Genomic DNA, 27822 nt, shown 5'->3' with positions numbered 1-27822 from the left:
AATCTCATTACTCTTTCAAGGTTCTGTATTCCCACATCAGCCCACCTACAGGAATGCATTGCAGAGGGCATTAAGATGACCAGCTAAAAAGGAACTTTTTTGTACAGAGCTGCATCCTTCATGACTTTTGGGTACTGCATTGGTGTTGCCGCTCCTTTGCTTATTTGGAGTTTTCAGATTTAGTTTTAAATCTCAATGCCCCTTGCTCTGAACATCCCAAGGGAGTTCAAGCAGCATTTGCCTGGGCACAGGGATTATGGTGGCTCATCTGTGGCTCAACTGATTCTTAATCTTCTTAGCACTTCACTGAAAGGGAGAATGAGATGCTCTGGTCCCACAATGGCAGAAGTACCCAAAGGAAGTCCAGAGAAGGCCATCCTCTGCCTGTGTTTGTCTGCTTAGAGTATGCTTTTGTGAACCCAGACCACAATGCCTCTCTGATGACCCTAGGACTATTCTGTATGTCCCACTGCCTTTGCTACCATGGTTTAAAACTGGATTGAAGAATGAGCATGCCAGGAAGGTGCTGAAATGTAGCATTTAGTTTTCCTGTGTGAGTGGGAGAGAGGCGTGACAGTGGTGTGGGCTGAGGGTCCAGAACACTGACTGATGGCAAATTCTGTTTTAATATGTAGCTGGTGTTGCCACCCAGCTGGCTCACAGCACCAAAATGGATGAGCTGTCTTGTTGGAAACAATTATTTTGTGCTTTCTCTGGGAGGCCTTTTCCCAGCCTTGAGTTTTTCTAATCATCATTTTGCTCAGTCACTCCCACAAATGCCCTGCAGGAGCGGGCTGTTCTTCACAACTCTTTTCTTTGAGGCTCACACACTCTGGAGAGGTGTAGACTGTCATTGTCATCTCTGAACCAAGAAGTCATATGCTTGGTTCTCTTGATCTTCTCTCCATCACTGCCAGCAGACTTTACTGACACCCTCTGGAAGTCTTTCCTGCAATGCAGTGCACACCAAGTCATGCTGTAGCTGGCTGCAGTCCCTCCTCAGCACTAGAGAAAAGACTGTATGCCCAGACACTTGGAATTATGTTTTCCTTTTTTGTCCCTGAAAGACTGCATTGCAGACTCTCCTCTTAAATGGCTCCGGACACAGTTTGACTCCAGACACAATCTTGGCATATTTGCAACATGGGACATGCAGATGTGGTTCTTCTGCTTAGTTCTCACTCTGCCCAAGCCTTTAATCCTGACTATACATCTTGTTTAGTGTTTTTTTACTCACATTTATTACCCATAAAATCATGTTTTGTCCTTAATTCCCTTTTATTTCTGCAGAAGGGTTTCCTTTCAAGCTATCTAAGAGAGGAAGGAAACACCCATTAAATGCAAACAGACCGGCTCTCAGTTACATGAATTTCCTTGGCAATTCCATGCAAATCAATGAATTTGCTTTGAAATAAATGAGTGAAGGAATGTTGCAAATGGCACCACCCTGCAAATGGGAGCTTAGTAGCCTTTTTAGTAGTACTCAGCCATGTACTGGAGCCCTGTTGGGAACTTTTTGTCAGAAACCTAGTTTTGTCTCATGTTCTTTCAGCAAAAAAGGCAGAGAACAAAGGTGTGATTTTTTTTTATTACCTTCAGCCTTTATACAGATTATTTAAATTTCTTTCCTGCTGTAGTTGTCTCCATGGATGTTTACCTTTCAAAAACTCATCAGTTCAGATCAGGATGTGACAATCCATGAATGTTCTCTTGTTAATTACCTGTGGGTTGGTTTGGTTTGTTTGGTGGGGGTTTTTCCCCTTTTTCTACTAACTATGTCTAGAAAGCTTTGGAGAGGTTTTTTTGCTGGTGCAGACTGTTGTCAGTCCTGTCTGCAATCTTACAGGAGCCTGGAGATATTGGCTGTTCTGTCTAGACTTATAAACAGGCATTGAAACTTTGCTGTGGTGAGACAATGTGTTTCTATGTAGAAATAGCTGTAAGACTTCCTGGAGAGCCTTCTACAGTCTTTGTAAAAGAAAAGGATGCCTTTGGGTGGGCAGATCTTTTCTTTAACCACCCATTTCTTTTCTGATTGAGAAACTATCAACTACTTAAAGTGTGCATTCGTTTTGCACTTGAGACAGCATGATCCTGAGTATTTAACTGCTGTGTCCAAGCATCTTGCCTTTCCTCCTGCTTTCCCTGGAGGTGCAAACTTACCTACCCATGAGCTGTAAAGATACATGTTTCACAAGGATGAAGTTGAAGCAGTTTATTAACTCCTTTTCACTATCTTTGAGCACCCAGCTCATGGAGCTTCATGTTCAAAGAACGTATTTCATGTCTGAAAATCACAACTTGAGCAAAACAGGGGAGTGCTTTTCATTGAGGAGAACCATGCAAGAATCAACCAGCACCACTTTAGTTGCACACTGCACCACTGAGGGGTGGTGCTGGGCTGGAACTTCTGGGCCTCTCTTGTGTTGGACTGCAGATGATCCCAAGGGTGAGTCCAGAAGCACAGGTGCTCCCTGAGTCCTGTGGAGTCTGGGTCTGTCTTGTCCAGGATGCACTGGATCCTGAGGAATGAACAGGCAAGCACAGAAATTGGTCTTAGGAATTTTTTCTAGATCTCCCCTCACTCTGAGACTAAGGACTGTTCACCATGCAGAGCTATAAGTATACATTGGGTTTCCATTTTATCAGCAATTATGAGATTGTACATGCAAGGGTTCCCTTCTCTTTTTACACAGATATCCTCTCTTATAAAACTGTGTTGCTCAGAACATGTTTGTTGTTTTATTAGTTACCTGTCCTGGCTTTTTATTGTCTCTTTTTATTTACAATACTGGTTTCTTAGGCTATTAAAAAGGGTGAAAGTAGGAATTACCTCAGTCAGCTTTTTTAGATTTTTGGAAAATGTGATGGCAGTTTCTAAAATCAGAATGGTCTGTTGATTTTTTCCAGCAAGTGTTTTCTTATTCATAGCTTCCATAAAACACAGACAGATGGATTGCTCCCTGCCCTCTTTCAGGGTGGTGGGACCTCTCTCTCCAGCCAGGGAGGTGTGAGGGTGAGTTCTTGCCTTTAGAGGAGGTCAGATTCCATTCTCTCACATCTCTGCAGACTGCAGCATCCTCTCTGGCAGGTCCAATGCTTATAACAGCCATACCAAACCTTTGCAGAATATTGCAGGTAGGTGTCCCTCCAACACATTATTACTCTAGGGATGTGCAGGTTAACCTAGCTCCTTTCTAAAGAAAAAATAGCTTTCCTGAGTTGCAAAAATCACTACATCTATGTTCTTTAAACAAACAAAAAGATATGATTGTTTCTGTTGTGATTTTTGTATCTATATTGTCAATGTATGGAAGTTTAAATTTTGGAGTTTATAGAAGTTGTGGGGCTTTTATTGGGTTTTTATGTTTGTTTATTGGCTGAGTGGGTTTTTTAAAGCTTCCAGTCAGGGATCACAAATGTCTAGGCATAAGCTTTAATTCAGTAAGAACATGTATTTCATTCCTTGAGCTTAGGGCTTTGAAGTGTAGCTCATAACTCCAGTTTTGACAAACACTGAAAGCAAGTCATGATGTCTGAGACTGACAGTTTATTGGTATAAACAAATATGTGTAAGTTTTATCAGGCATTAGGGGCATGATCCTGTAAATCTTTTGTAGAAAAAGTGCTACTGAATACCAGCTTAGGTTCTGTATATTTTAATTTTCATCACCATTTAAGTGTAAATTTGCATAGATTGATAGTAAATCTATATTTAACAACAAGACTTTGTCAATAGTTATGCCAATTCAGAATCACAGTTATTTTCAGATTCTAAGAAAAATTACATGAAAAGGGGTTTGCCCAAAATGACTTGAAAAGGGGATAAGGCATATAATTTCTACTCTACAGTTGTAGTAGATGGAAGATGGCATCTCTGTAGAAGCTGAGAATTTTGGTCAGGATCTATGTATTTTACATGATAGGTTTTGTATTTTAGTTTTCTTAAAATGTATTGATTTCTATGGGAAATCAGTGCTGAATAAATTTGGGGACAGGTAGGTTATGCTGTCTTTCCATTTACTTTTTCTATGTCAGTAGCAACAAAAGTTTCCAGCATCTGATTCTGGTAATGTGAAGTTGTTGGGAACTGGTGAGCTGGATTCCTGACTGGTTTGACCAGTCCACATTGTGAAAACTGTAGTCAGGATTTTGGGAAATACATTAATGATGGGTGGGAGGATGTAGTGAGTCTTGGCTGTGGAAGGCTTTCCTGGAGGTGTGCACCTCAGAACTGAAAGAACCAAATTTTCAACCAGCAGACTTGAGTCTTCTTCCCTGTTTAATATTTATTTCTTAAGTACACCCACTTACTTCAGGAAAACTACTTGTTAAGTGAGGAATTATATATGACAAGTGTTGAACTGTTGAGGCAAATCTGCAAAATGGAATGTATTTTTAGGCTTAGTGGAAGTTACATGAAGACTTAATTAACCTTTTACATTTAGAAGTCCTTTTCCCTCCTTTGCTTAAATTTGGAGCCACCTTGGTGGCGGAGGTAGTCCTTGATGTTTTCTTGGGTTTCTCTGTCTTGGTTTGGCAAAGATTCGAAAATCACAGAATCACAGCATGGCTTGAGTTGGAAGGAACCTTGATGATCGTCTCATTTAAACTCTACTATCCACATTCCACTGTCTCAGCTTGCTCAGAGCCCCATCCAGCCTGGCCTTGGACACTGCCAGCGATCCAGGGGCAGCCACAGCTGCTCTGGGCACCCCAGCACCCTCACAAGGCACAATTTCTTCTGGATATCCAACCTAAACTTACTCTTGTCACTGTGAAGCCATTCTCCCTTGTCCTGTTGATCCTTACATTATTGTAAATGTTTGTTACTTCCTTTAAAAAACTTAGTTTTAATGCCACTGTCAGTTACTTGAACCAGAATTAAATTTAATGTACATGTAGTTTCATGGGTGACCTTATTTGATGAAGACAGATTGAAGAAAGCTGGCTAAGAAGCATTTATGAGACAAGATCCTGTAAAAAGTAAAGATGTATATTTTTGGAAATGCTTCTTATCTAGATTGCACCCTAAAAATGAACTGACTTGAAATCTTGCAACCATCTTCTTTTTTTGTTTCAGTCAGTGTGTCTTAACTTGGAATTATTTTTGTGCATATTTGAAGCTGTTTTCTGTTTCTTTTTTTTTTCCCTTTTAGATAAAAAAAAATATATGGGGTGTACAAAATATACTACCTCTATCCTAAAGAGATATCTTTTTTTTAAGGAGAAAATGAGGATTTCATTTAGTACTGCTGTCATTTTGGCACCTTTCATGAACATTATAATCTCTTGCAGTTTTAATTAAAAGGTAAAGTCATTGCTCTCCTAGTAAGTGCACCCTGCTGTATCATTCCAGAGTAAGAAGCCAATCTGTCTTGTCCAATACTGCTAATTTATTCTCTGTGAATTAAAATGCACATCTTTCTCTAGGTGCTATTTGCTCTTTCAAATAGCTGATTTTAGTCAAACCATGCAACTACAGCATATGTCAGGTCTGAAGGAGGAAGCAACATGGTAGTAGCAGCAGGTAAGCCACACATTTGCCATGCAGCTCAGTGTTGTTTAGTTACTGTTGTTTGGGAATGAGAATAATGACATGCCAGGAAATACATCCCTGAATTTGAGCTGCATATGTCTTGGGATGCAGTTCACAGCCCTGGGCACTAGCTGGAAAAGCCCTCAGTGGTACAAATCTGGGTTATCTGCAGAGTGTATCTGTCCCTCAGGAGCTCTACAATTTTCCTGAGCCACTGTCCACTGATATCAGTGGGAGTCTTTTGGTTGACTTTGCTCAGTCTTTTTGGAAAAATAAATTTTAAAAACTGCCTGTAATAAGCCTAAATTGCTCCCACCTCTGTGATTCTCATGTTAAATGTGTTGCCCACAACTGCCTAAGGAGATGGCTCTTTTTACTTGTTCAAACTGTTGGTCAGATATCCCAGCTGCTTCATGTTGTGCTTGGGTCAGTATCTTGGTGGTGTGTTCCTCCTGCAGCTGGAAGGGCACAAGATTCCATCCTGCCAGGGGGCAGGACAGGGGGGCCTCGCCTTCTCCTGGAGTCTTCTGTCACAGACATATTTTGTGAAAAATCCTTTCTTTAGGATTTTTCCCCCCTCTGAGAAGCTGTGGCCTCAGCAACAAAATGTAATCAATGGTTATCTGCTGCTGTGGAATGCAACAGGTGGATCCATGATTGGTCTCGGGTGGATGTTTGGATTTACTGACCACTCATGGCAGAGCTGTTCTTGCTTTCTGCCGGGACACAGCTCCTTTGTTATTCATTCCTTTTCTATTCTTAGCTTAGCTAGCTTCTGGGAACTTTCCTTCTATTCCTATTAGCATAGTAATAATGTAATGTATATCATAAAATAATAAATCAAGCCTTCTGAACATGAGGTCAACATTCTCGTCTCCTCTCTTCACCTGCAACCCTTGCAAGCCCTGTAACATCTTCAGTGCTGGTGAGATCTGCTGCCTCTCTCTGCAGAGGAATGTTTGTGATCTGTGTGTCAGGGGACTCTTGTCCAGACTTCTGTTACTGATACACAGCCCAGGAGCCTCCTCAGCTCCAGCTCCAGTTAGATCACGTTTTCTTCCAGCCCTTTTGGCTGCAAGTGGAGGTACACAGTGTCTGGAAGCACCAGAGGGTTGACAACAAGGCTGCACCTGCCTTTTCTGTGGTCCCTATGGGTCCTCTGTGTCCAAGGACCAGATTTCATCCAAGACTATTCAAAATTACTCCACTGTTTCTCAGCCCTGCATCTGTTACCTGCACTTTTGTCTAGTTAACAATTTGCAGTATCCTCTTTGAGGCATACTTTGATTAGCAGGGCTAATGAGGCAGTGGCTGCCTGGCAGGCTGGAGCAATAATTTATACCAGCAGTTTACAAGAAAAGAAAGGTTATAAGAGGAAAAAGGAGAGTTAACTGTGTTAGTCACAGTTAGCTACAGAGAAGAAACTGCTGTTCAGTGCAGAGTACTGCCAGACCAAAGGGGAGGTCAGACTGAGAGCTTAATTCTGTGGCATGAACCATTTCTCTTCCTTCCTTACTTTTCCCTCATTATGAGACACGTGCATTAATGGGATTCCAGAGACCATTGCTCTTCTAGGAATCAATATCTGTCTTACAGATGTAACTCAGCTAGGAGGCTTGATTCCCATGGTGCTTTTTACCCTCAAGGCCAGCATGCTGATGTATGTATTTATTTCCTTGGACTAATGTCTATGGCATGAAAGCCATGCTTGACACAGCTCAGTGGTTTTGGGGATAGGAAAAAAGCCCAGAATCTGCAGAATGTCAGGAGGAGGTGAAGTTTGATGGAGTTTCACCATAGCTGGGCAGCTGAGAGTTTGTATATAAAAAAGGGAAGGTTTGTGGCTGTGTTGTGATGGAGGCTGGAGTGGCCAGATTCACTCAGGGGCTGGGGAGCAAATGTACATCCATGGCACATTGTAAGTTTTTTCCTTTGTTTTGCCTCATTACTTGTGAGGACTACAAAATATGGAAGTGATGCTTCACCATGTGTCCTTAATGCCAGGCATTAGGTTTTCTGTAAGCCTTACCTGAGGTCAGCTAGTTATTGAGCAATGAAAAATGGTTTAATGAAGACATAAAGTGTGATTCTTGGCCTGTTTATGGTAGGTTCTGAAGTCTTTATGAACAAATTCTGTAGAAAACCTGTAAAAATTAATACCTCTTTCACAAGTAGAGCTGTAAGGCTTTAATGCTTCTGGCAAATAATATACAGCTCTAAAGAGTTTGAAATAAAATGTGTTCCTTTAGGTAGTGAAGTGTTGTTATTATATGTCCTTAAAATGGCTGTAACTTTTCATGCAGAAAAGTTAAACTGCATGAAGCAATGTAGCCAAATCAGCAAAGAAATGTAGAGCTAAAGCTGCCATTGGATTCTTAATCTTGCCCTTGGTATTTAGACATTGCTGCACACGTGGTTGCCTCATGGAGGATCCCCGAGGACTGGGGGTGTTGTGTGCTTTAATATGGCACCAAAGCTTTCTCTGGGAAGCTTTTGGTGGAGCAATAGTGTAAATCTCACTGAAATCCCCAAAGCCAAGGATATTTGGAGTTTTGCTGTTGTGACTACTGTCTCAAAACCTGGTTGAACGCACCTGCACTGCCACATGGGTTGAGACAACGTCCTGTGTGCTGGTTTTGGCTGAAGTATCAGTGTCCTAATCAAAAGCATGCTTGGGTTTGATGACATCAGAGAGTTGTTGCTCTAACTTAATAGCTGCATAGATGACGTGAGAATTGTCATATTTTTGTAAAGCCTTTGATTTCTTCTTCCTCCCTCCTCTTTTTTCTGTAAGCAAGATTGAATAATATATTTGATTTTTATGGACAGGTTAATGGAGGTTGTTGGGCTAGTGGATGCATTTGTCTTTTCTGGTCTTTAACAGATCTCTAAATGAAGATCTGATCAGACCTTTCAGTACCTGAAGGGAACCTACAAGGAAGATGGAGAGAGACTATTTACTCCAAGGGCATGAAGAGACAGGACAAGGAGAATGGCTTCACACTGATAGAGAGGAATTTTAGATGGGATATTAGGAAGAAATTGTTCCCTGTGAGAGTGATGAGGCCCTGGCACAGGTTGCCCAGAGAAACTGTGGCTGCTGCCCATGGATCCCTGGAATTTTCCAAGGCAAAGCTGGATGGGGCTCTGAGAAACCTGGTGGCAGGTGTCCCTGCCCATGGCAAAGAGTTGGAACTGGGTGGTCTTTAAGGTCCCTTCCAACCCAAACCAGTCTATGATTCCATGTGGCAGCTCCCTTTTAGGTACTTAGTTTCCAGGAGCATTGAGCATCCAACTGGTCCCATCCCTAATGAAAGCTTCTGGGTGTTAAAATCCTTTTGAAAAAATGGGAACTTTAAAAATTTCTGTGTAGGGAGATGAGCACTGTGGGAAATTGTTCAAGCTAAAAATAGCTGAGCAGTTTTCAAAACTGAGTCCTAGGAATCCACATTTCATTTTTCTTTCTTCTGAGGAAGACTGAACAGCCATGATAGTAAGAGCAGGCTCCTTCCCCCCATGGCAGCTAGGGACCAGATCAGGTGCCTATAGGTAATTTTTAAATAAACAAGGCTGCATGTTGGCTCCCTGGCATCTTGGAGATTTCTGTGGAGCAGAGGACTCTGGGGACTCAGAGGACTCTGGCTCTAAAGGGATCTGCCAGCCTTTGAGGCTTCCACTGACTGCTCACCCTCAGGTTCTGCACAGCTCTCTGCACTGTATGTGAAATATCCAAAATTCTGTGGATCCTGGAGAGCAAACTGAGGATGCTCCATAGCAATGGGCTGGGAATAATTGGAAGAAAAGGCACGAATTGCCAGCTGCCTTCAGCAGTTGTTTTTCTTACTGAATATGGTATTTTGTCACTTATCATCCATATAGTATTGCATAGCAGATTGTTGTTCACTTTTATATTCTGCTTTTAGAATTTTTGCAACCAGTAAATGACTTATCAAGAAAATATGTTTATGTAGAAAATGAAGTGTCAAATTATCCACTGTTTCGATTACTTGGGTGGTTGTTATTTTTTTCCCATAATTGACTCCTCTGAAAAGCCTTTCTTCTCAGAGAGGCCGCTGTGTTGTCAATCGTGCCAAATTGTATGAGATTATGTGCTACAGTTTTGTGACAGAAACTGATACTCATTAGGAAGTTGTGATCACTGTAATAAAAAGTAATGAAAAGGAGATGCACAGTTGTCTATTCAAAACATGACAAGCATTCTCTTCTTTCCTCTTCCTTCAGTGTCAGTCAATCTGTAGCTCCTTTAAATTACCACTTGTGCATAGTGAATTCACTCTTCCATCGACTAATCTTGCTGAGACTGTACATTAAATAGGAGACATTTCTAATGGGTCCACTGCTTATGGAAGGCTTTTGGCATCTGACTTGTTTGGCAGAGGGGGGAGCAGAGAAGAAGGGAAAATTGGAAAAAGATTCAAAGAGATTTTCTTGTGTTCTTTTCCTCTGTTGGTCAGTCACGGCTCTGAGCGCTTGTGCCGCAGTTTGCTGCTGAGAGAAGTGGTTGGTTGCACACATTAGCACCTCACAGCATTGCAAGGACTGTTCTCTCCCTGCCACGCTTCACAGCCATATATAAATGTTAGTACCTTGACCCCAAAGAAAACAGCCAGAGATGAGGTCAGCAGGTTAAGGGTGGCAGTACCATATGGAGGCACAGCTCAGCTTCTCTTCACTTATCTCTAGCAAAGTGCACATAAGAGTAATCAGGGTTCCCATCTACTTGCTCCCTCTCCTGATTTATCTCAGTTAACTAGCTGAGGCAGTAAGTTAATTTTTCCTTGGTCATTGGTATTCAGGAAGCACTTTGGAGATGTGACTAAGATCAGAGCTCCCTTATTTTAGTCATTGTGTGCACATGTACTAAGAACTTAAATCTCTTTTATTGAGCCAATGTATTTTGTCTTGCATTGTTGCAGGCTTAGCTGATAGAGAGCCAGTCCCTTTTTAAGCTGCAGTAACCTTCCTGCATGCCTTACCTCAGGGAAGCACACCCTTCCCTGCTGGGATAACCACCTTCAAGCAAACTGCTGCTGGCCCCTCGGGCTTGTGACTGACAGATTTAATCCATGCTTAACATGGCCCAGGCAACACTGAGTATCACCAGTGATGATTACTGGGGGATCTTTTGGAAGAGAAGCTGCTCCCCACTCCTTATGTACATGGGAAATCTCCCTGGCTTCTTTCACAAAGGAGAGCAGCTCCTCTCAGTTGAGACACATCAGCTGCTTCACTGCCATCCATGAATGTGCTGCTTGACTGCTGTCTGCTCCTTGGAGAGGGTTGCATTTCATCAGCACCCTGCAAAACATAGCTGTTATGATACCTTTCCTGAAAAGAAATGCTGAAGTGCTCCAGTTGCAGCAGCATTTTCAACCTGCTCTGAATTAACTGAAAATTATAGTCAGCATCAGGCAGTTGGTTAAAAAGTTTTCCAAGATGACACCTTGTCTCCCTGCTGTTATTGACAGAAATAATGCAGTATTGAATCACTACCCATTTCAGTTGTAAATACTGAACTGGATTAAGTAGACTTTTCTCTTACTAAAATCCTTTCCTATGCATTAATGAAATGCTGTTTGAAATGGCAGGGATAATAAATACCACCTTAATCCTCCTTCACTTTCCCACCTCTGTCTTTTGAGATCACTTGCATTAAGGTCAATAGTGAAGGAATGCTGTGGACAGAGGGTTTATCCCTGTTACTGATGCCATTGGGAAGCAGCTTCATAGCTGCCTCTCACTGGTTTGTGCCACCTTTGAGCACTGGTGTTCTGTGGGTAACAGGAAAGGACAGCAGTCACCTCATTTGTTTTTATTTCCTAGATGCTTTTCTGGGCTCCGGTATCACATTAGCTGAGTGCCTCAGAGTCTTTGCTATTGCAGTCTTCTCACTGTCCTTCCTAGAGGTGGAAAAAGTGATCTGCTCATTTATGGAGGTTGCCTTGAAATGCAGAGACAGTGACTAAATCCTTTTTCACTAAAGGAGTTGAATCCCATTCGCTGCCATGCCTGTGCAGCACCCCAGTAATAGCTGAGAAATAAGCAAGATATGGTCTGGGCAAAATCCTAGCTTTCTTTCTCCAGAAGCTGAGGTCCACCCAAGATGTTATCTGATGTCCAAAAGACACTAACTTTTTCATTAGCTTTACACCTAGTAGTTTTCAGTCTTGAAGTGTGAGCAGGAACTTTTTAAGATGAAGTGGAATTTTTCTTCCTTATTTTTGACAAAATGCATTTGTGTCTTGTTTTTGAGAAGAATATCTTCTGGACTTGTCTTAGACCGGAGTGGTTTCCTTATCATTAACCCCATTGACTGAAGTTTGTTTTTAAAGAATTCCTGAGCTTTCCAAATGCCCTCTTGTTTATATTTCCCTCTGTCCAACTGACCAAAAGGGATTTTGAATCAATTAAAATCAAAATTTGATTGGAATTCCCAATCTCAGTTTTGAGAGATGATAATTCCTTAATTAAGGTGTACGCCAGGGGTGTTGCAGGCCATGATGCAGCTGCCTAAGCTACAGGTCTTGTTGTGGGCCTATCTGTCAACATTAAGGACAGAATGAAATGGATTTCATTTATTTAATGGTTTGAAGATGAAGAAGACACAAAATGTTGGTTTAAGTGAAGGTACTTTATGGTTGAAGGTCCTTCATGTAGCACTGTGGCTTAGCACAGGTGCACTGGGTGGTGGTCAATACAAATACTTGTTCAGCACATTGGGAGAAAGGAGTTGGGGAGTGGGAGAGAGATATCCATCCCATGTTATTCCCACACTGTTTTATTTGATTTGAAAGGAAAACACACCATTTTCATTTTATGTCATGGAGACTATTTGTAATGGATTTATTTGCTTTATGTCTGTGTAAGCAGTTAGAACTTTCTGTGCCTGCCTAATGTGAGGATCCAGCCTGTAGTTTGACTTCTAGGTTTTTTCCCCTAACACCATGCAAAATTAGAAGTACATTTCCCCTGCCTCTTTTGTAGAGACTTGAAGTATTATTTTTAAAAGACTGATTCAGAGTGATTGCACACCAAACAAGATGCTGAATGGGACCTCAAACCTGACACAAATCTGCCTCATTCACTTTGAAAAAGCACCTTCTTTGTGTTTTCCCTTTTAAAGTCAGGGCTAAAGTAATTCTCTTTCCATACACATTGTAGTTGTATATGGATTGAAGAAAGAAGGGAATAAGAGGAGGATTTTGCCAACAAAATAAAATCCAGCCTTGACTTTTACAGCAGGCTATCTGGGAAGAGGGTTTCTTCAGTGTGAGTAAAGCTTGGCCGTGGCATGGTGATTAAAGTGTACTAAAGGACAGAGAAGAACTATTCAGGCTTCTCTCAGCAAAGCTACATTTCCTTCAGTCTTTTCTTTAGTGTAGCCTGCGTCCTGGCATTCTTCCTGTGAGGAGTTGCTGTCATTCCTTTTCTTTCCTCTATTCCTTCCTACCTATGTTTTGCAAGAAAAGAAACTGATTCATGTAGGTAGGTAGCACGATATTCTCACACTTTCTCTTGTCCCGCCTTTGCAAGGAAGCCACTGATTCACTGAGATGCTTTTCCCATCAAAATTCACTATAAAGACCAGTATAACCTGTGGGAACAGATGATATTTCTTCGTAGATTTTGCAGTGTACCATTGCAACCTGGATAAAGGTTTTACCACATAAACGTAAAATATTTTTTTCCCTCATGAATAACTTACAAAAGGCACTATGATTACAGATACCAGCTTAACCTTCAGGACAGCCTTCAAGCCTGGCATTCTCCTGAGACTTTTTTTTTTGAAGAGGGATGGTTGGCTGGTTGTATCAGTTTGGTTTGGGTTGTGCCCTGTCATTTGAACCACACAAAGAGATTGATCAGAGTGGCACAGCCTCATCTCTTTACTCTCCTTCAATGTGACATCTAAAACTTTCCCATATGTCTCCAAATTGCAGCAATAGATGGTATTAATAAAATACCAATAAAAGTTTTCTAATGATAAGCATAGTCAGGTATTGGAATTGCTTGCCTAGGGATTTTCTATAATACTGGATATGCAACACTCAGTTTGCAAATATTCTTAAAACCAAGTTAAACCTCTTTAAGAAATTGTTTTGGATGTGGATAATACACCTTCAGGTGAAGGAATGGGTGAGATTTCTTTAGTTCTACTTTTTATAATTTAACAGAACTCTGTTAACAGAACATGTTAACAGAACTCTGGAAATATTTTGCCATATTTACCATCTGTTGACCTGTAAGAAATGATATCTTGGAAAATCAGCGTAGAAAATTTTTGCCTACTTGTGTAATTTGAATAAGCTCAGGAGCTGAGGGCTTCTTTTTCAAAATGCCTTTTGAGACTGGAAAGGGGTTTGACAGCATGGGGGTATGTGTGATATATAGCATTGTAAATGTGCTTTAGTCCTTGGAAATGTGTCTGTTTTTGTTTAATGCACAGGGAACAACGTCATGAGGACCATCCATGGGGTAGGAGAGATGATGACCCAAATGGTGCTGAGCAGAGGGTCTGTGTTTCCCCTCAGTACTCCTGACATACAGCCAAGCATTCACCCAAGCAAGCAAGCCAGCACTGCAGACAATGAAGATGTGATTGTAATGGACACCAAATTGAAAATCATTGAGATTTTGCAGGTAATAACAAGGGATGGTATATTGCACAGCAGTCATTTCACAGTTCTTTACTCACACAGTGGCCAGTTCTGTTTCCCACATTCTTACTATTCACTGGGCTGCTCATTGTGGAAATACCTCCTTGACATGAGGAAGGATAGTCCTCTGTGGGAACAATTGCAGAGTTGTGGTCCTCACCCTGTTGTACCAGCTTCACTTTTGAAGGAACAGGATGCTGCAGAAACTTTCTCACTGTAACTGTGCAAAGACAACTTGTCCTCCAATCTGCCTCACTAATGTTTCCTGAACACAGTGTGTCTGTTTCCAGTTTCTTTCACACACTTAACACTGGGGTGGTTGCTTGATTTAAGCATGTGACCCTTCTGTTGCAGTAGTTGGATAAAGGGCAGAATTGGCCCTGGCCCCGCTGAAGTTGGGGGAGGCTGCACACTTTTGGTGCAATTAATGCATTTCAGTTTTCTGCTGTTGGGCTGAGAACAGTCTGTGGGCTGCTGTGATTTTCTCCCAGCTGATGTGACAATCTGGGTGACACCAGCCTGCCTCCTGAGATGCAGTTTTCACTTGGTCTGTTAATAAGTGAAGTGGCACACGCTTGCTCTGTGTACTGAATCCTGCTTTCTGCAGTGCTTGGGCCCTGAAGGAATGTTTCAGTGTTTTCTATAAATTCTCTGGATTTGTTGGTATCAATGTCACTTTTGAAGGATTCCATTTGTTCTGACTGCTCATAAATTATTTAGATGACTCTAATTACTTGTCATCTGAAAGGCTATCAATTGTTAGAATATACTCAATACTGCATTCTTTGATTCTAAGCCTCCTTTACTTTAAAATTTACAGTGAAAGACAGAGTGTTACAAAATTATATGACCTAAATAACACAAATGATGTGTATTGCTTTCCATTTTCCTTGTTTGTATGACTGAGTTTCTCTCCATGCTGTCCTGCTTTACTGGTTGATAAACCAGTAGAACGATTCTAGGACCTTGTCCTGTGCATTCCCTGAGGAAATCACGTGTTGTCTCATCCTTTCCTTTTTGACAGCACATTCATTGCAAGACCACTCAGGATTGAAGAGTACTTAATCCTAATTTCTTACTTAATCTGTGGTTTGGTAGTAAAGGATTAGGTCACATAGTCAAATTGCTTCAGATAAGTGAGTTGTCATATGCTGGGTGAATCCCAGTAAATGTGCATATATATGATCATAGCCCACAAGAAATACAAAATAATTCAGTTTCATTTAAAATGCAATGAGGAGGGATTAATTTCAATCATGTTACCTTTCATTACTGTGTTATTAGCCTCAATGGCAAGTAAGAATATTTTAGATTTATTGTACTAACATGCAAAGCAAGTACAATGATGATTAAAGCTATTCTATTCTCAGAAATATTTCAGTTTATAGTAATTTAATTCTCAACATATCTTCCTGTTGCTTTAAGTAAAGACTGTTTAACTTATGATTTCTATTCTGCCCTCAGACAGAATTAAGCAGATGGTCTGATAGACTTAGTTGACTATGCATGGACTTGGGAAATTTTTATTTTTAAAAATCTTGCCTGTACAATTCTGAGGCAACTTAATAATGGAACCAAAATAGAGAAATCCTATTACAGTGGCTCTGGGAAGAATATTTGCTTTAGCTGTAGATCAAAGAATCAGTTTGCCACCATTTGCTAACTCACCTTTCAAATCACCTGTCACTTCAGCCTTGGAAACTCAGCATATGTCTTTCATCCCCACTGATTGGAAAATATGTTAAATAATCTTAAAGGTGTTTGATTACATGCTTGCATTTCCTGTGGGTAAGAAGCATCCATGTGCATAAGCCCTTAATTTGATAGTAATGCTTCCAGCCTAGTTATTTTCCTTACTATTCCAATCTAAAAACCGCACTTCCAGGTCTGAATTAGGATTTTTCCTGCATGAGTTTCCAGTTTCACAGCTGAGGAACAAAAGGGTATTTTTCAGGTATCTGAGAGGGTGAGCCTTGAGCCTGTTGTGCTTGCTCTCTGTTCCAGTCTGTGGGCATTGGAAGTCCAGCTGAAATATGAAATAATTGATGTCAGTGTGGGTTTGGAGGTTCTGGTCTGGCTCGCAGGCAGTGAGGACAAGGCAGTGTGTTGGAGCCCCTGCACACACCCAGTGGTACTCAGGCAATCCATAGGGCAGAGTTCAACATGTCTCAGGATGGGCAGGGGAAAGAAAGGAATCACAGAAAACTAGTGAATATATTGGATTGGTTTTTCATAGTAAACTTAAATTAATTTGCTTCACTTTTTTTGTTTTTTTTTTTTGTAGTTTATTCTCAGTGTTAGACTGGACTACAGAATATCCTACATGCTGTCTATCTATAAGAGAGAGTTTGGGGAAAACACTGAAAATGTTGACTGCTCTACATCATCCCCACCTGACACACCAGGGACTGCCTCAGGTAAACCTTGCTATTTTCTTTCAATGCAAAGTAATTCTGGGTGGGCAGCTGCAAACACCGAGCTCAACTGCAGCAGAAAGACACATGCTACTGCAAGTTGAAAAACTTGCAAAAAGTAAAAAAAATTAAGGAATTCCACAATTTTTTTTTTACTGATCTGTCCTCCTCCTCCAACAAAAGTGATTCCTTTTTCCCTACTGTGAAATTTTGTTCTTTTATCTCTGCTCTTCCCAAAATACTGCATGGTGGTAAGTGGATAGTGTTTGGGGATGGATGAGGACAGGTTTAAGAGAGGTGAACATGGTACAGGAATCATTTGGCTTTCCAGGGAGCCTTCCCATGCACACACAAGTGCTCTGAAGGTTTGTGTGAATACCTGCAAGTAGGGGAGAATTGGTCTAGTTGGAAGTGGGCATATGTATAATACAGGGGTGCTGAAGTCTTAAGTAATAGTTATATTAAAGCCATTCTAAAGCAAAATGATGGTGTGGCAAATAACTGGGTTTATGGTAAATATTTTAAAGTTCATGTATATGCTTTGCTGGGGTTGGCTCTAGGAAAAAGAAGAAAATGTAAGAAAAAATGTAGAAGTTTGACTGTCACCATCATTTGTGGGTCACTGCTGGTGGCTAGTACAGCTCCTAGCACCCTGTGGCTTTGGTTCATCACAACAATTCCTCTTCCTCAGGAACAGTAATACACAATTTACCTCTGCCCCATACCCTTGTTTGTTCTCTGCTACTCTTGCAGAAAGCAAATTTAGCGTAATTGGGGAATGACTAGTTAGACCTTTACTTGATACCATCTGCTTTAAAGAGGAACAGAATTCCATTTTGCTGTGCAGATTAAATGATGATCATTGGCTTTCTTTATTTTTTTCTTTTCTTTCTTTTTTTTTCTTCAATTTTTTCTTCTGATTTTTTTCCCAGCAATTGTTCCTGACATAGATGAAATTGCAGCTCAGGCAGAAACCATGTTTGCTGGCAGGTATATTCTGAAGTTTTACCTCTATATATATTTATATATCTTTTTGTTCATGTCAGTATTTCTCATGGCCAATCTCTGTGTATTCTGTGCTTTCTCTTCCCTTGCCTGCTTGTTAATTGCATAAGCCATACATGAACAGAAATGTGCCAGGAAAGACCTGGATTTCAATCAAGGAAACAGCCCAGCTGGCCTGGATGGCTGTGGGATTGGCTATGAGCACCCTCTTAGTTGTAAGAGAGTTGGTAGAAAGTTTTTGTTGTGTTTCCAAAGGCAGCAGGGGAATGGTGTACAGGTGCATCCTTTAATGCCTCACGTGGGTGCTGAAAAGACACTCTTTTTCTGGTGTGTCTTATGGCTACAGCCCCAAATTTCCTGGATCAGCAGCTTGCTGTTGGCCCTTAGGAATTCTCCTAGATTGCATGACCTGTTCTCATTGCACTTGGTGTTCAAAGTCCTTGGGGACATTGTGCCAACAGTAATCTCTCCTGTGCCTCCTCAGATCAGGAGTGGACCACTTGCCATGATCTCCTGGTCCACCAGAGGCCTGTAGATCACAATTTATGCTTGCAGAGTTTTGAACAGAAAGAAGTAATCCATGGAAAACAGTCACACTGGAGAGTTATTACCATTATCACTATATTGGTTTAATTTTACAGATATAATTATAATTATACCAGTAAAAATTAATTCCATTTAGACAAGGCCGTAGACTTTAAAGGTTTTCTTGGAGCTAAGGAGAAGGATCTGCAATGTGGGCACTGTGATCTTTCCTCTCTCAGTCCCTTATGCATTCTCAATCTTTACTAGCACAAGCAATGCCTCCGGGCCTCTCCTGAACTCCCATAATGTAAAACAACACACAGCCCTTAGCATCTGCGTCTTTAAAATGAACAGAGAGACCGAATGGTTTCTTGGAAACATTATTTCTGCTTTGATATGTTAAGTGTAAATCTGCTTTCTGCCGTTCCACATTACGAATATGATTCCAGAAATATGATGCTTTTGGCAATTCTTGCTATTTTTGATCTTATTTTTTCTTAAATGAAATTTTAATAGCAGCTGAAAAGGGAAGGAGTGAAAAGGAAAGGGTCAAATTAATCTCTGAGTAAATGCAGTTTACTTCATTTAATTTGGAATGGGTATGAACCTGGCTCAACTTATCCATGACATAAATGAATGCTTTTACAATATAGATTTTAATCACAATGTTTGACACTTTTCATAGATACTTCTGCTCCATGGTGTCCATTATGCTATAAGATTGCTGCAATAACTGTAGGAGAGAAGACCTTGTAAAATATGTTCAAGTCATATTTCTAATTTCCTTCCTGCAGCATATTTAATTTGATTTAAAGAGCTCTGTCGAGTGAAGATTGTGTATAGAGGTATATTTATCTCAAAAGCTTTTATTTTTTCTTATTTACTTTACTTTATTTGGTCCTTTTTCCCCATTTCTGTTGTAGAAAGGAGAAGAATGCAGTTCAGCTTGATGATGAGGGGGGCAGAACTTTTTTACGGGTCCTCATTCACCTGATCATGCACGACTACCCCCCGTTGCTCTCCGGGGCTCTGCACCTGCTCTTCAAGCACTTCAGCCAGAGAGCAGAAGTTCTGCAAGCATTCAAACAGGTGTGGATGGGCTGAGTGTTAGCCCAGGGAAGCCTTCCCAAAGGCTGTTCTGCTACTTAAATTGCTGTTTGTTGCACGACAGTGTTATTTCCTCAGAGGTCAAGTATCAGCAGACTTCTTTGGCCATATGTGCTGGTGTATGTTATAGTTCTGTGCCCCCCAGACATTGTTATTTCTGGCACTGCATCCACTGGGGAGAGTGTAGGTCCGTGGTGAGCCTCTCACAGGGATCCCTCAGGGACAGAGCCAATGCCTCATGTTTGGCAGGCAGTGTCCCCGTGCCAGCAGCGAGACTTCTTTGTCTTCAGGGACACTTAATTTGGGCATTGTTGTTTTGTTATTCACCTGGTGCTTCTAATTCCAATTCAGGTGTCTCTGCACGGGGCTCCCCTGCCTGATGCAGCCATGCCCAAGTAGCAGGGAGGCAGGGACAGAGCCAAGCCTGTTTTCAGCTTTTATTCTGTCCCTCTGGTAGCAGTGCATGTGCAGGCTCCATGTGTCCGTGGATTAGGACAGGGAGATCTGATGTCATGGGGCTGCAGGACAGAGATGCCTCTGTTACATAACCCTTTATAACATATGTTGATAAGAACATCTGATGCTTATTGCAGGAGCTGGGGAGCGTGTTGTCTCATGGTTATGTAAGGTAGGGAGGTTCCTCTCCTGTGCAAACAGATGAATGATTAAGACCCGAAAAGCTTTTGTTTAATGTTTTTGTTGTGCAGCATAATGGCCTCCCACCAGGTATTTAAAGCTAGGCTGTGCTGGTTAGTTGCATAAATAGCTGTTATTCCCAGGTAAGCAAGGACTGAGTTGCTTAATGTGTTTTTGTGAAGGATGGAAAAGGCTAATGGAGAAATAAACAAAAAAGACTGTCGAGCACGTGGAATAAGAATGCCTGCAATTGAGCAGCATTCATAAATTCTGTAAAATAGCAAGGTTTTGCCAAGCCAAGAGAGATTATTATGACAAAAACTTTTTTTACAAAATAGTGAATATTTGCCTGGATGTAATGTGGTTTTAAAAACAACATCAGTGTTGTCAGTGACCCTAATCTTTTACATGAGTTTGATTTCTTAAGTGTCTTTATTAATTTGCTGTAAAGATTGCTGATAGTTTTTTGGCATATTATCTTCATTAATAATCTTGGGAGAACAGAGAACATTACAAAGAAAGAAAATGCATAGGTCATACTAAATCAAAAACTACACATAACAGTGAAAAACCCAGATAATTTGAGCAGTACAGGAAAAGGAAAAATGAGATTAATCTTAATAAGTGGCAACCACTCAGATGGTGAGAAATTCCATGAACCTGAAAGTCAGTTTGTCAGCTATATTCAGAGACGTTTTTCTAAGCTGGCCTAACAGTGTGAAAGTCTGTTATTTTTCGATATTTGGTTATGGTGGTGTAGGAGATCATTAAAATTGCTGGCCATTCTGACTTTTCTTTGGATGCCCTAATCCCTTCTCATACCATCCTTTTTTTTTTTTCCTTCTGAAGTACAGTCCTAAAATACAGTAGGTATTTCTAACTATTGCTTTAATAGTGTGTAACTGTATTTTATAATGCCATGAGGATCATGATGAGTGCATCAGAGCTCACTCTGCACAGAACCCAAGAGCATGTAAATCTGCCTGTACTGGAAATGTTTTGCATTTGTATTCAAGAAGGTGAGAGGATGTTGTGAGTGTTTTAACTATCCTGTTTTTAGCAACTACAGCCTCTGGCTCTGCTAAAGGTTTTTGATAAATGGAGGCTAAAAGCCTGCATGTGCCATGTTTGAATTGCACAGGGAAGGTTGCACAAGGCACCTGGAAAGAGGCTTAGAATGGGAACTGTCAAGCAAATTACCCAGCCATAAGTGCTGGTGCTGCTGCTGTAAGAGCTTCACAATTTTCTCCATTTCCAGGTTCAGTTGCTGGTGTCCAATCAAGATGTGGATAACTACAAGCAAATCAAGGCTGATCTTGACCAGCTCCGTCTAACTGTAGAAAAATCTGAATTGTGGGTTGAGAAGAGCAGCAATTATGAGAGTGGAGAGGTGGGCGACAGTCAAACCAAGGGGGGAGAAGAGCCAATGGAGGTGGGTTTAAAGCCTTTGCTGTCAGAAGTTTTTCAATACTGATAGGTAGTTTCATGAACAACTGCAAAATCATGGTCTGGTTAAGTAAAGTGGCAAAGTGAGAATGTGAAGTCTTCTGGCTGAGCTTTAGGAACTGACAGAAAAGGAAATAACACTTCTTTTATCAATGTATTCAATATTCTCTCCTGATGCTTTCAGGAACTGCATTCTTAGGTCACAGAGCTGCCTTCCTTTCTGGGTGCAAGCCACAGTGTGCAGCAGCACCCTGAAAATAATCTGGGAATTGTGTGCTGGCAGTTGGGTGGACTTGCTGGAAGAAAAGAGGAGTAGACAGTGTCCTGCAACCAAGGGAAAGGAGCACAGTCAAACCCATGTTTGCAAACATTACAAGTAATTCCACACTTCACCACACGAGAATGTTGAGATTTTGTAGGTGAACTAATGGCCCTTTGGCCCTTGCCATATCCTTTTCTCAGGGTATACTCTGATTGGATGTAGAACTTGAATCTAGGACTGTGAAGATCTCTTTTCTAAAAGATTTCATTGTTGATATTTTTTAAATTTTGCTTTTCAGTGCAAACTGAGGTCACCATTTAATCATTTATCTCTGGCATGAGCTTTTAAGAAAACACAAAATGTTGCTGTGATGGAGGTTTGTGCCATAAGAGTAGATAGAGCAGGCTTTTCCACCAATATTCATTCCCGCTTTTCCCTTTTCATCAGAGAAGGTGGGGAGAGATGAAGAGCTGTGATTTCTGACACAGCATTTTCCTTGTTCTCTTTCCTGCTGCCAAGAAAGATGGGTGAGGAAGCTCCCAGGGAAGTAGAAAGCCAAGTAGAGGTTATACAGCATTGTGGAGGCCACATTAGGAAAAAAAGCTGGAGCCATGGAGAAGAGAGAAGATGTTGGCAAATATCTGTGACACACACGTGGCCTTTTAGATGGAGAAGCAGATTTTTGGTGGCTTTATGCAGGGGCAAATCCAACACTTCAATGAAGAATCCCAAATTCTTGCAACAGTGTAGGTCCTACCCTTTCTCTGATGTATCTTAGCTGATACCATATCTTCAGTGATGTCAGAATTAGGGAGGAATCTGGAGTTGAAGCTTATGTGGTATTTCCTTTTTTCTTTCCTTAAGTACAGCTCTAATAGGAAATTAAATGTTCCTTTATGTATTTAATGTATTGAAAAGGTAATGGGGAAACAGAAAATAGAATTGTGTCAGGATTACAAAGTTTTTTAGCTATACTACATTTTTAAATTGAATTTTATTCCTATGGGTAGCCTTGATAGCAAGGAAACTCCAGGAAAAGGGGGCAAAACAATGTGTTTGAAACAGAGGCACCTCTCAATGGGATTTTTTGAATGGTTTTTTCCCATGAGGCACCTGTATGGATTAGCAGTGCTTCAGTAGATGCACAATATTATCTCTGGCAGATCAAAGAGATTATTGTATCAGAGCAGTAATATGTAATCTGCTGGTTAGATCATCTGCTGGTAATTCCCTGAGAGCTGTGCCAGGTTACAATAGCTTAGAATCTTATGCATCTTTCTTTTCCCCCTGCTAAATTCTTCTTTAACAGTGAAGAGGTGTTTTTACCTGGCAAAAAAGTAGCATCAGGTAGTCAGTACTCTCTTTGAGGTCTTAAATCAGGTGTAGGAGGTGTGATGTTGGGCATAATCTGCAATGTGTGAAGCAGGTGGCTAGCTTTAAGCAGACAAAAATCCCGTGAGATCCCTGCTTCCTTGGAATGGATACTGGGTATTCAGAGCTGGATGAGCCTCTGGGTCTTTAGGGAATATGCCTCATTTGCCTGTGTTGAATTTTTCCCAAGCAACATTAAAGTGTGCACAAGGATTTAAATCACATTCCAGAGCACTCTTCTGTTAAACCCAGTTTCTGTTGTCACATGAAGCCTGTTGAAAGGTGTACATAAGAGTAAAAGCATCAAAATTATTTTTTTGCCTGATTCTTCCTAGGTAATTGCTTTTCACCTTACTGTCATAACCTGTGAGCCTTTTTTTCTTATTTTTTAAAGGCATATGGCTTCAGAAATAGGATTAGTAGAAAAAAGACCTTGCTCTTATAAAAGTATCCAGAGTTCTCCACATGAAAAATGGCAAATCTTACATCCATGCAGGACTTTGTGGATAGGGACTGGAGATCAGAGTTGGAAAGAGTACTTGGAGTTATGCCAGACATAAATGAGACACCAATAGGGTTAGGAAGATGCTGAAATTGAGCTCACATAAGAGCCCTGCTTGAGAAGGGGAAATCAGCTAAAGCCTGTTCACTTGGTTCTCTCTAGGAAGGGTGTTCTGGGTCTGTGTAGATACCACAGACCATGGAAAGTGTGATTTTTACTGTCTTGTCCCTGGAGGATGTTTGGTGGTGCAGCAACAGAAATGCAGCTCAGAGGAAGAGAAACAGGCTCAGTGAAAGGACTTTAAAGTGAAGCTGGAATAGAGTGCAGTGGCATTATGGAGTTCCTCATCTTTTCCATCTGCTGAGAAAGTTCAGTGGGGTTTCAAGTGGTCTAAACTCAGCACTTGTAAGCACCTGGTGTTCCCTTACTTCCCTTCTTTTCTGGTCTGTGACACCTTGCTCTGGTTCTGGGAATGTCTGAACAAACATCACCTAAAGGTTGAGGTTGTGAACTGGGATTTCTCTGTGTGTGTCCCTCATTCCCCTGGTGGAGCCTGTGGAGGGCAGGGCTGTGCCATGGGGACACTGACACATGCCTTGCACTGCTGTCCTGCTGGGATGAGAGAGCCTGCTCAGACTGAATGCTGGAATCTGAGTCTCCTCTGGCAGCTAGCAGGAATGGATCTACTGATGCAGTGTTATTCCAGGAATTTTATGGGTAGAGGGAGTAGCCTCTTCCAAAAAATACAGTTTCCTTAAGGTGGGGTCCTCAGGTGAGAACCTTTCTCCCTGAGATCTCTATGCCTGCCTGTCCCCTGTGGAAAAGTGTGACAGGGAATGTCTATCATGGGGCATAATGAGGCCAGATCTGCAACTGAGTGTCTTTGGTATCCCAGTGGTGTGATTATCTCTTGGTAACTGCATCCCTGGTGTATTCTTATGGGTTCAATAAACAATTGTTTATTTTGTAAGGAGAAAGGATAGATTCAGCAGTTTAATGCTGATCAGTACTTCCAGATAAGACATACAGTTTACATGGATTATAAAACTACTTTGATGAAGGAAGAATGCTGATAAAACTAACAGGTAAATTAATCTTGGTTAACCCACAATCCCAGAATGGAGGAGGGTGGTTAATTATAGCAAAAAGCCTGAAACATCTCCCAAAGTATTGATTCAAACAGCTAGAGAGATGGCAGCCTGCATACTAACAAACCTAACCAAATAAAATCCGCTGTTGTTACATAGATCAGCACTGAACAGCAGTGCTGACACTCTTATAAACAGCTTCCATGGCCAAGTGGTGCAGCTGTTCTTACCTCACTGGAAATTAGCACCAGATGGGATTTATAGAACTCCTGAACTTCACCATCAGCTAAGAAAGTTCAGAGAGAGGTTTCAGGACATATAAACATTCAGCTTGGCATGCATATATTTGTTTTAGTGTATTTCTCTTTTCTAAAACAGTAGGAAGTTTGAGAACCCAATGAAACTCAGAAGTGCACCTGTTTCTTCTTTTTTTTTTTTTTTAATGCTGTTATAGTGGTTTACATCCTTGTGGTCATACTGTGAGTCACTCTCAAGATCTGCTAGATTTTTTTCTTCTTTATAGCGTCAGCATCCGAAGTCCAATATTTCAATTTATTTTTGTTTCCTGTTAAGAAAGACTTACCATAGCTGACAGAAAAACCCCCAACACTGCCAGTATTCTTAGTGGCAGTATTTGTGTACATGTTCTGCCATGTTTTGATTGAGAGATATGCATGGAAAGGTGCGTGGGTGTTGGCAGTTCCTTGCTGACTTGATTTCTCTTATTTATCATACCCAGCTGGGGTTTTCCAGGAGCCAGGGCCCAGAGAATACAGCATCATGACTTGATGGTGCAGTTTAACATATGGTTCCTATTTGTTTTTAAATCTTTTCCTGCATCATCCAGAGATAGAGGCAGAAGCATCCCCTTTGTGGGAGGAACATCTCTAATTTCCACATGCTGCTTGTTAAGAACTCCAACCTGCTTAACTGCAAAGGTTGTCTTAAGTTCTTTCTCCAGACTTTTAAGTGTTCACATACACTGATTTTGTAATCTTTCCAGCTGTAAATACAGATTCTTGGAACATTTGGTCACTACTGAAATACACTTTTGATACATCTCCTTGCAGTATTTAAATTCCTTGGTTGCATAATCTCTGATTTAGGGACATACTCCTTCAGAATGATCAGAAGCATGAAGACATAGAGTAATTGCCTCAAATTACATTGGAACTTTGAATCAGAGGAAGGACTTGGATGTAAATCTTGTCACTCACTGGATAAAGAACAAACAATTCTTTCTTTATTATCTGTGTTATATCAATCCCTTATGAGCTGCTGTAATACTTTGTCACTTGCTGCTATTAAATAGTATTAATTCCTGTTGAGGAAATTGCAATAAACTTCCACTTGTCATGTGTTCTTTATTACAGGAATCAAACATTTTGAGCCCAATACAGGATGGCACCAAAAAACCCCAGATAGACAGCATTAAAAGCAATAACTACAATATTGTTAAAGAGGTTAGTATATCTGCCAAGAAACTTGCTTGACATACCTGTTTGATTAGTAGATTTAGTAATTATTTTGAAATTAATTGTCTTGTGTGGTTTTGTGTGACATGACTGGGTTCTTTTTTTGGTTTCATGCTTATTTATTTGTTTGGTTTGTTGTTTTTTAACTTATAGATTTTGATTCGACTCAGCAAACTTTGCATTCAGAATAAAAAATGTCGGAATCAACAACAGCGTTTACTGAAAAATATGGGCGCCCACTTGGTGGTCTTGGACCTTCTGCAGATCCCCTATGAAAAGGTTATTTTCCTCATTTTAGTGGTAGAGAACACAAACTCAAGGAAGGGAAATGCCTCGACAGGCCCAAGAATCAATGGAAATATTTTTTAAAATCTGAATTGTCAGCTGTGGTACAAACATGAAATTATGATGTAATTTTCTACCTTCAGAATAGTGAGTTTAAATACAGCTGCCTGCACAGTTTTATTTAACATTTAATATATTTACTGCCTTGGGTACATAGATGTCACACTGCTGTCATTCCTCTACCCATTCCTGAAGTAGGCAAACCCTCAGACCAAAAGCTTTCACAGATCAAATCTGAAGTAGCTTCTTTGTTTTTATGGTGGACATCTCTAACCTAGTTCCACGTGTTTGGTTTGGGTTTTTTGTTTTTGTTTTTTGGGTTTTTTTTTCCACAAGATATAGTTATTTGGTACTGATTTGATGAAATTAAACATACAAATTAATGAACTAGATAGGCTTTGAAAGAGCACATCTTTCTAGATCTTCTAGGAATCACTGAGAGGAGGTAAAACCTTTGCTGGGATGTGTTTTCCTGCATGTTTTATTACAGACACTGGTTCAGCTGTCATCAGTAAAACAGTGCTTGTCCATACAGGTGGTTTATCAAATCATACTTAGGATACTACAGGAGAGGAATATAAAATGGGGATGAAATTAGAGATATGTTTGTGTGGGAGTATGTGTATGAACACATGCACACATACATCTGTTTCTGGATGTAGCTGTAGAAAAACCAAATGTTTGCCAAAGCTTAAAACTAATGCAGAGCTACATTTTTGGTTTGTTTTGCTTTTTTTTTAAAATCAAGCACATTAGCAATTTTTAAAACTAGGAAATTACAGCCACACAAGAAGAAATCTTACTTTGATTTTATGCTCCTACCTGATTCCCTATGGTTTGATTCAGAGTAAGGCACAGCTGCTAATGGACTCCAAAGGAAACTGCTTTAGTTACTTTTGCCAGAGGGAGAATTCCTGCCCTATAAAGGCTCGGGAGAATTTTTTTATTCCTGGCTGAATTGATGTTGTGTGGTTTTAACAAGTATGTTTAGGTATAACCAGCTGATTTTGTTTGTCCTTACTTCCTGCAGAGTGATGAAAAGATGAATGAAGTTATGAATCTAGCCCACACTTTCCTTCAGAATTTCTGCCGAGGAAATCCTCAGAATCAAGTTCTCCTCCACAAAAATCTCAACTTGTTCTTAACTCCAGGGGTAAGTATTTAATTTGAAATAGAATATGATAATTGGAATTAAATTTGGGTTTGCTGAAACATTCCAGTACTAAATAAATAATTTCACTAAATTATGCCTCCCCTCCCCTCTCCTCTCTCATTTCCCTTAATGTTGCTTTTTATGTTATTGGCTTTAATCTTGCCATTTTAAAAGTGGAAAACAAAAACCAAGGAACCTGTGGGGTTTACTGGAAGGATCTGTGAATATGTGTCACATCCTTGTCTTGAACTTGACTCTGATTTTATTCATCCTGAC

General features: G+C 40.6%; 1 protein-coding gene across 6 annotated transcripts in view; it reads left to right on the top strand.

The window, feature by feature from the left end:
- The window catches only part of ITPR2 (inositol 1,4,5-trisphosphate receptor type 2), a 248316-nt gene that overhangs the window by 84709 nt on the left and 135785 nt on the right, over positions 1-27822 (top strand). For all 6 annotated transcript variants that reach the window (XM_074539167.1, XM_074539170.1, XM_074539169.1 and 3 more), the window contains 8 exons: positions 14007-14200; positions 16502-16634; positions 17564-17621; positions 19085-19250; positions 21163-21336; positions 25947-26036; positions 26202-26327; positions 27424-27546. In XM_074539167.1, coding sequence (XP_074395268.1) covers positions 14007-14200; positions 16502-16634; positions 17564-17621; positions 19085-19250; positions 21163-21336; positions 25947-26036; positions 26202-26327; positions 27424-27546 — 1064 coding nt within the window. The remainder of the gene's footprint in view (positions 1-14006; positions 14201-16501; positions 16635-17563; positions 17622-19084; positions 19251-21162; positions 21337-25946; positions 26037-26201; positions 26328-27423; positions 27547-27822) is intronic.

This window comes from Zonotrichia albicollis, chromosome 4, assembly GCF_047830755.1.
Source record: "Zonotrichia albicollis isolate bZonAlb1 chromosome 4, bZonAlb1.hap1, whole genome shotgun sequence".
Lineage (NCBI taxonomy): Eukaryota > Metazoa > Chordata > Aves > Passeriformes > Passerellidae > Zonotrichia > Zonotrichia albicollis.
The sequence above is the reverse complement of the archived record's forward strand: the minus strand, read 5'-3'. Positions and strand labels throughout refer to the sequence as shown.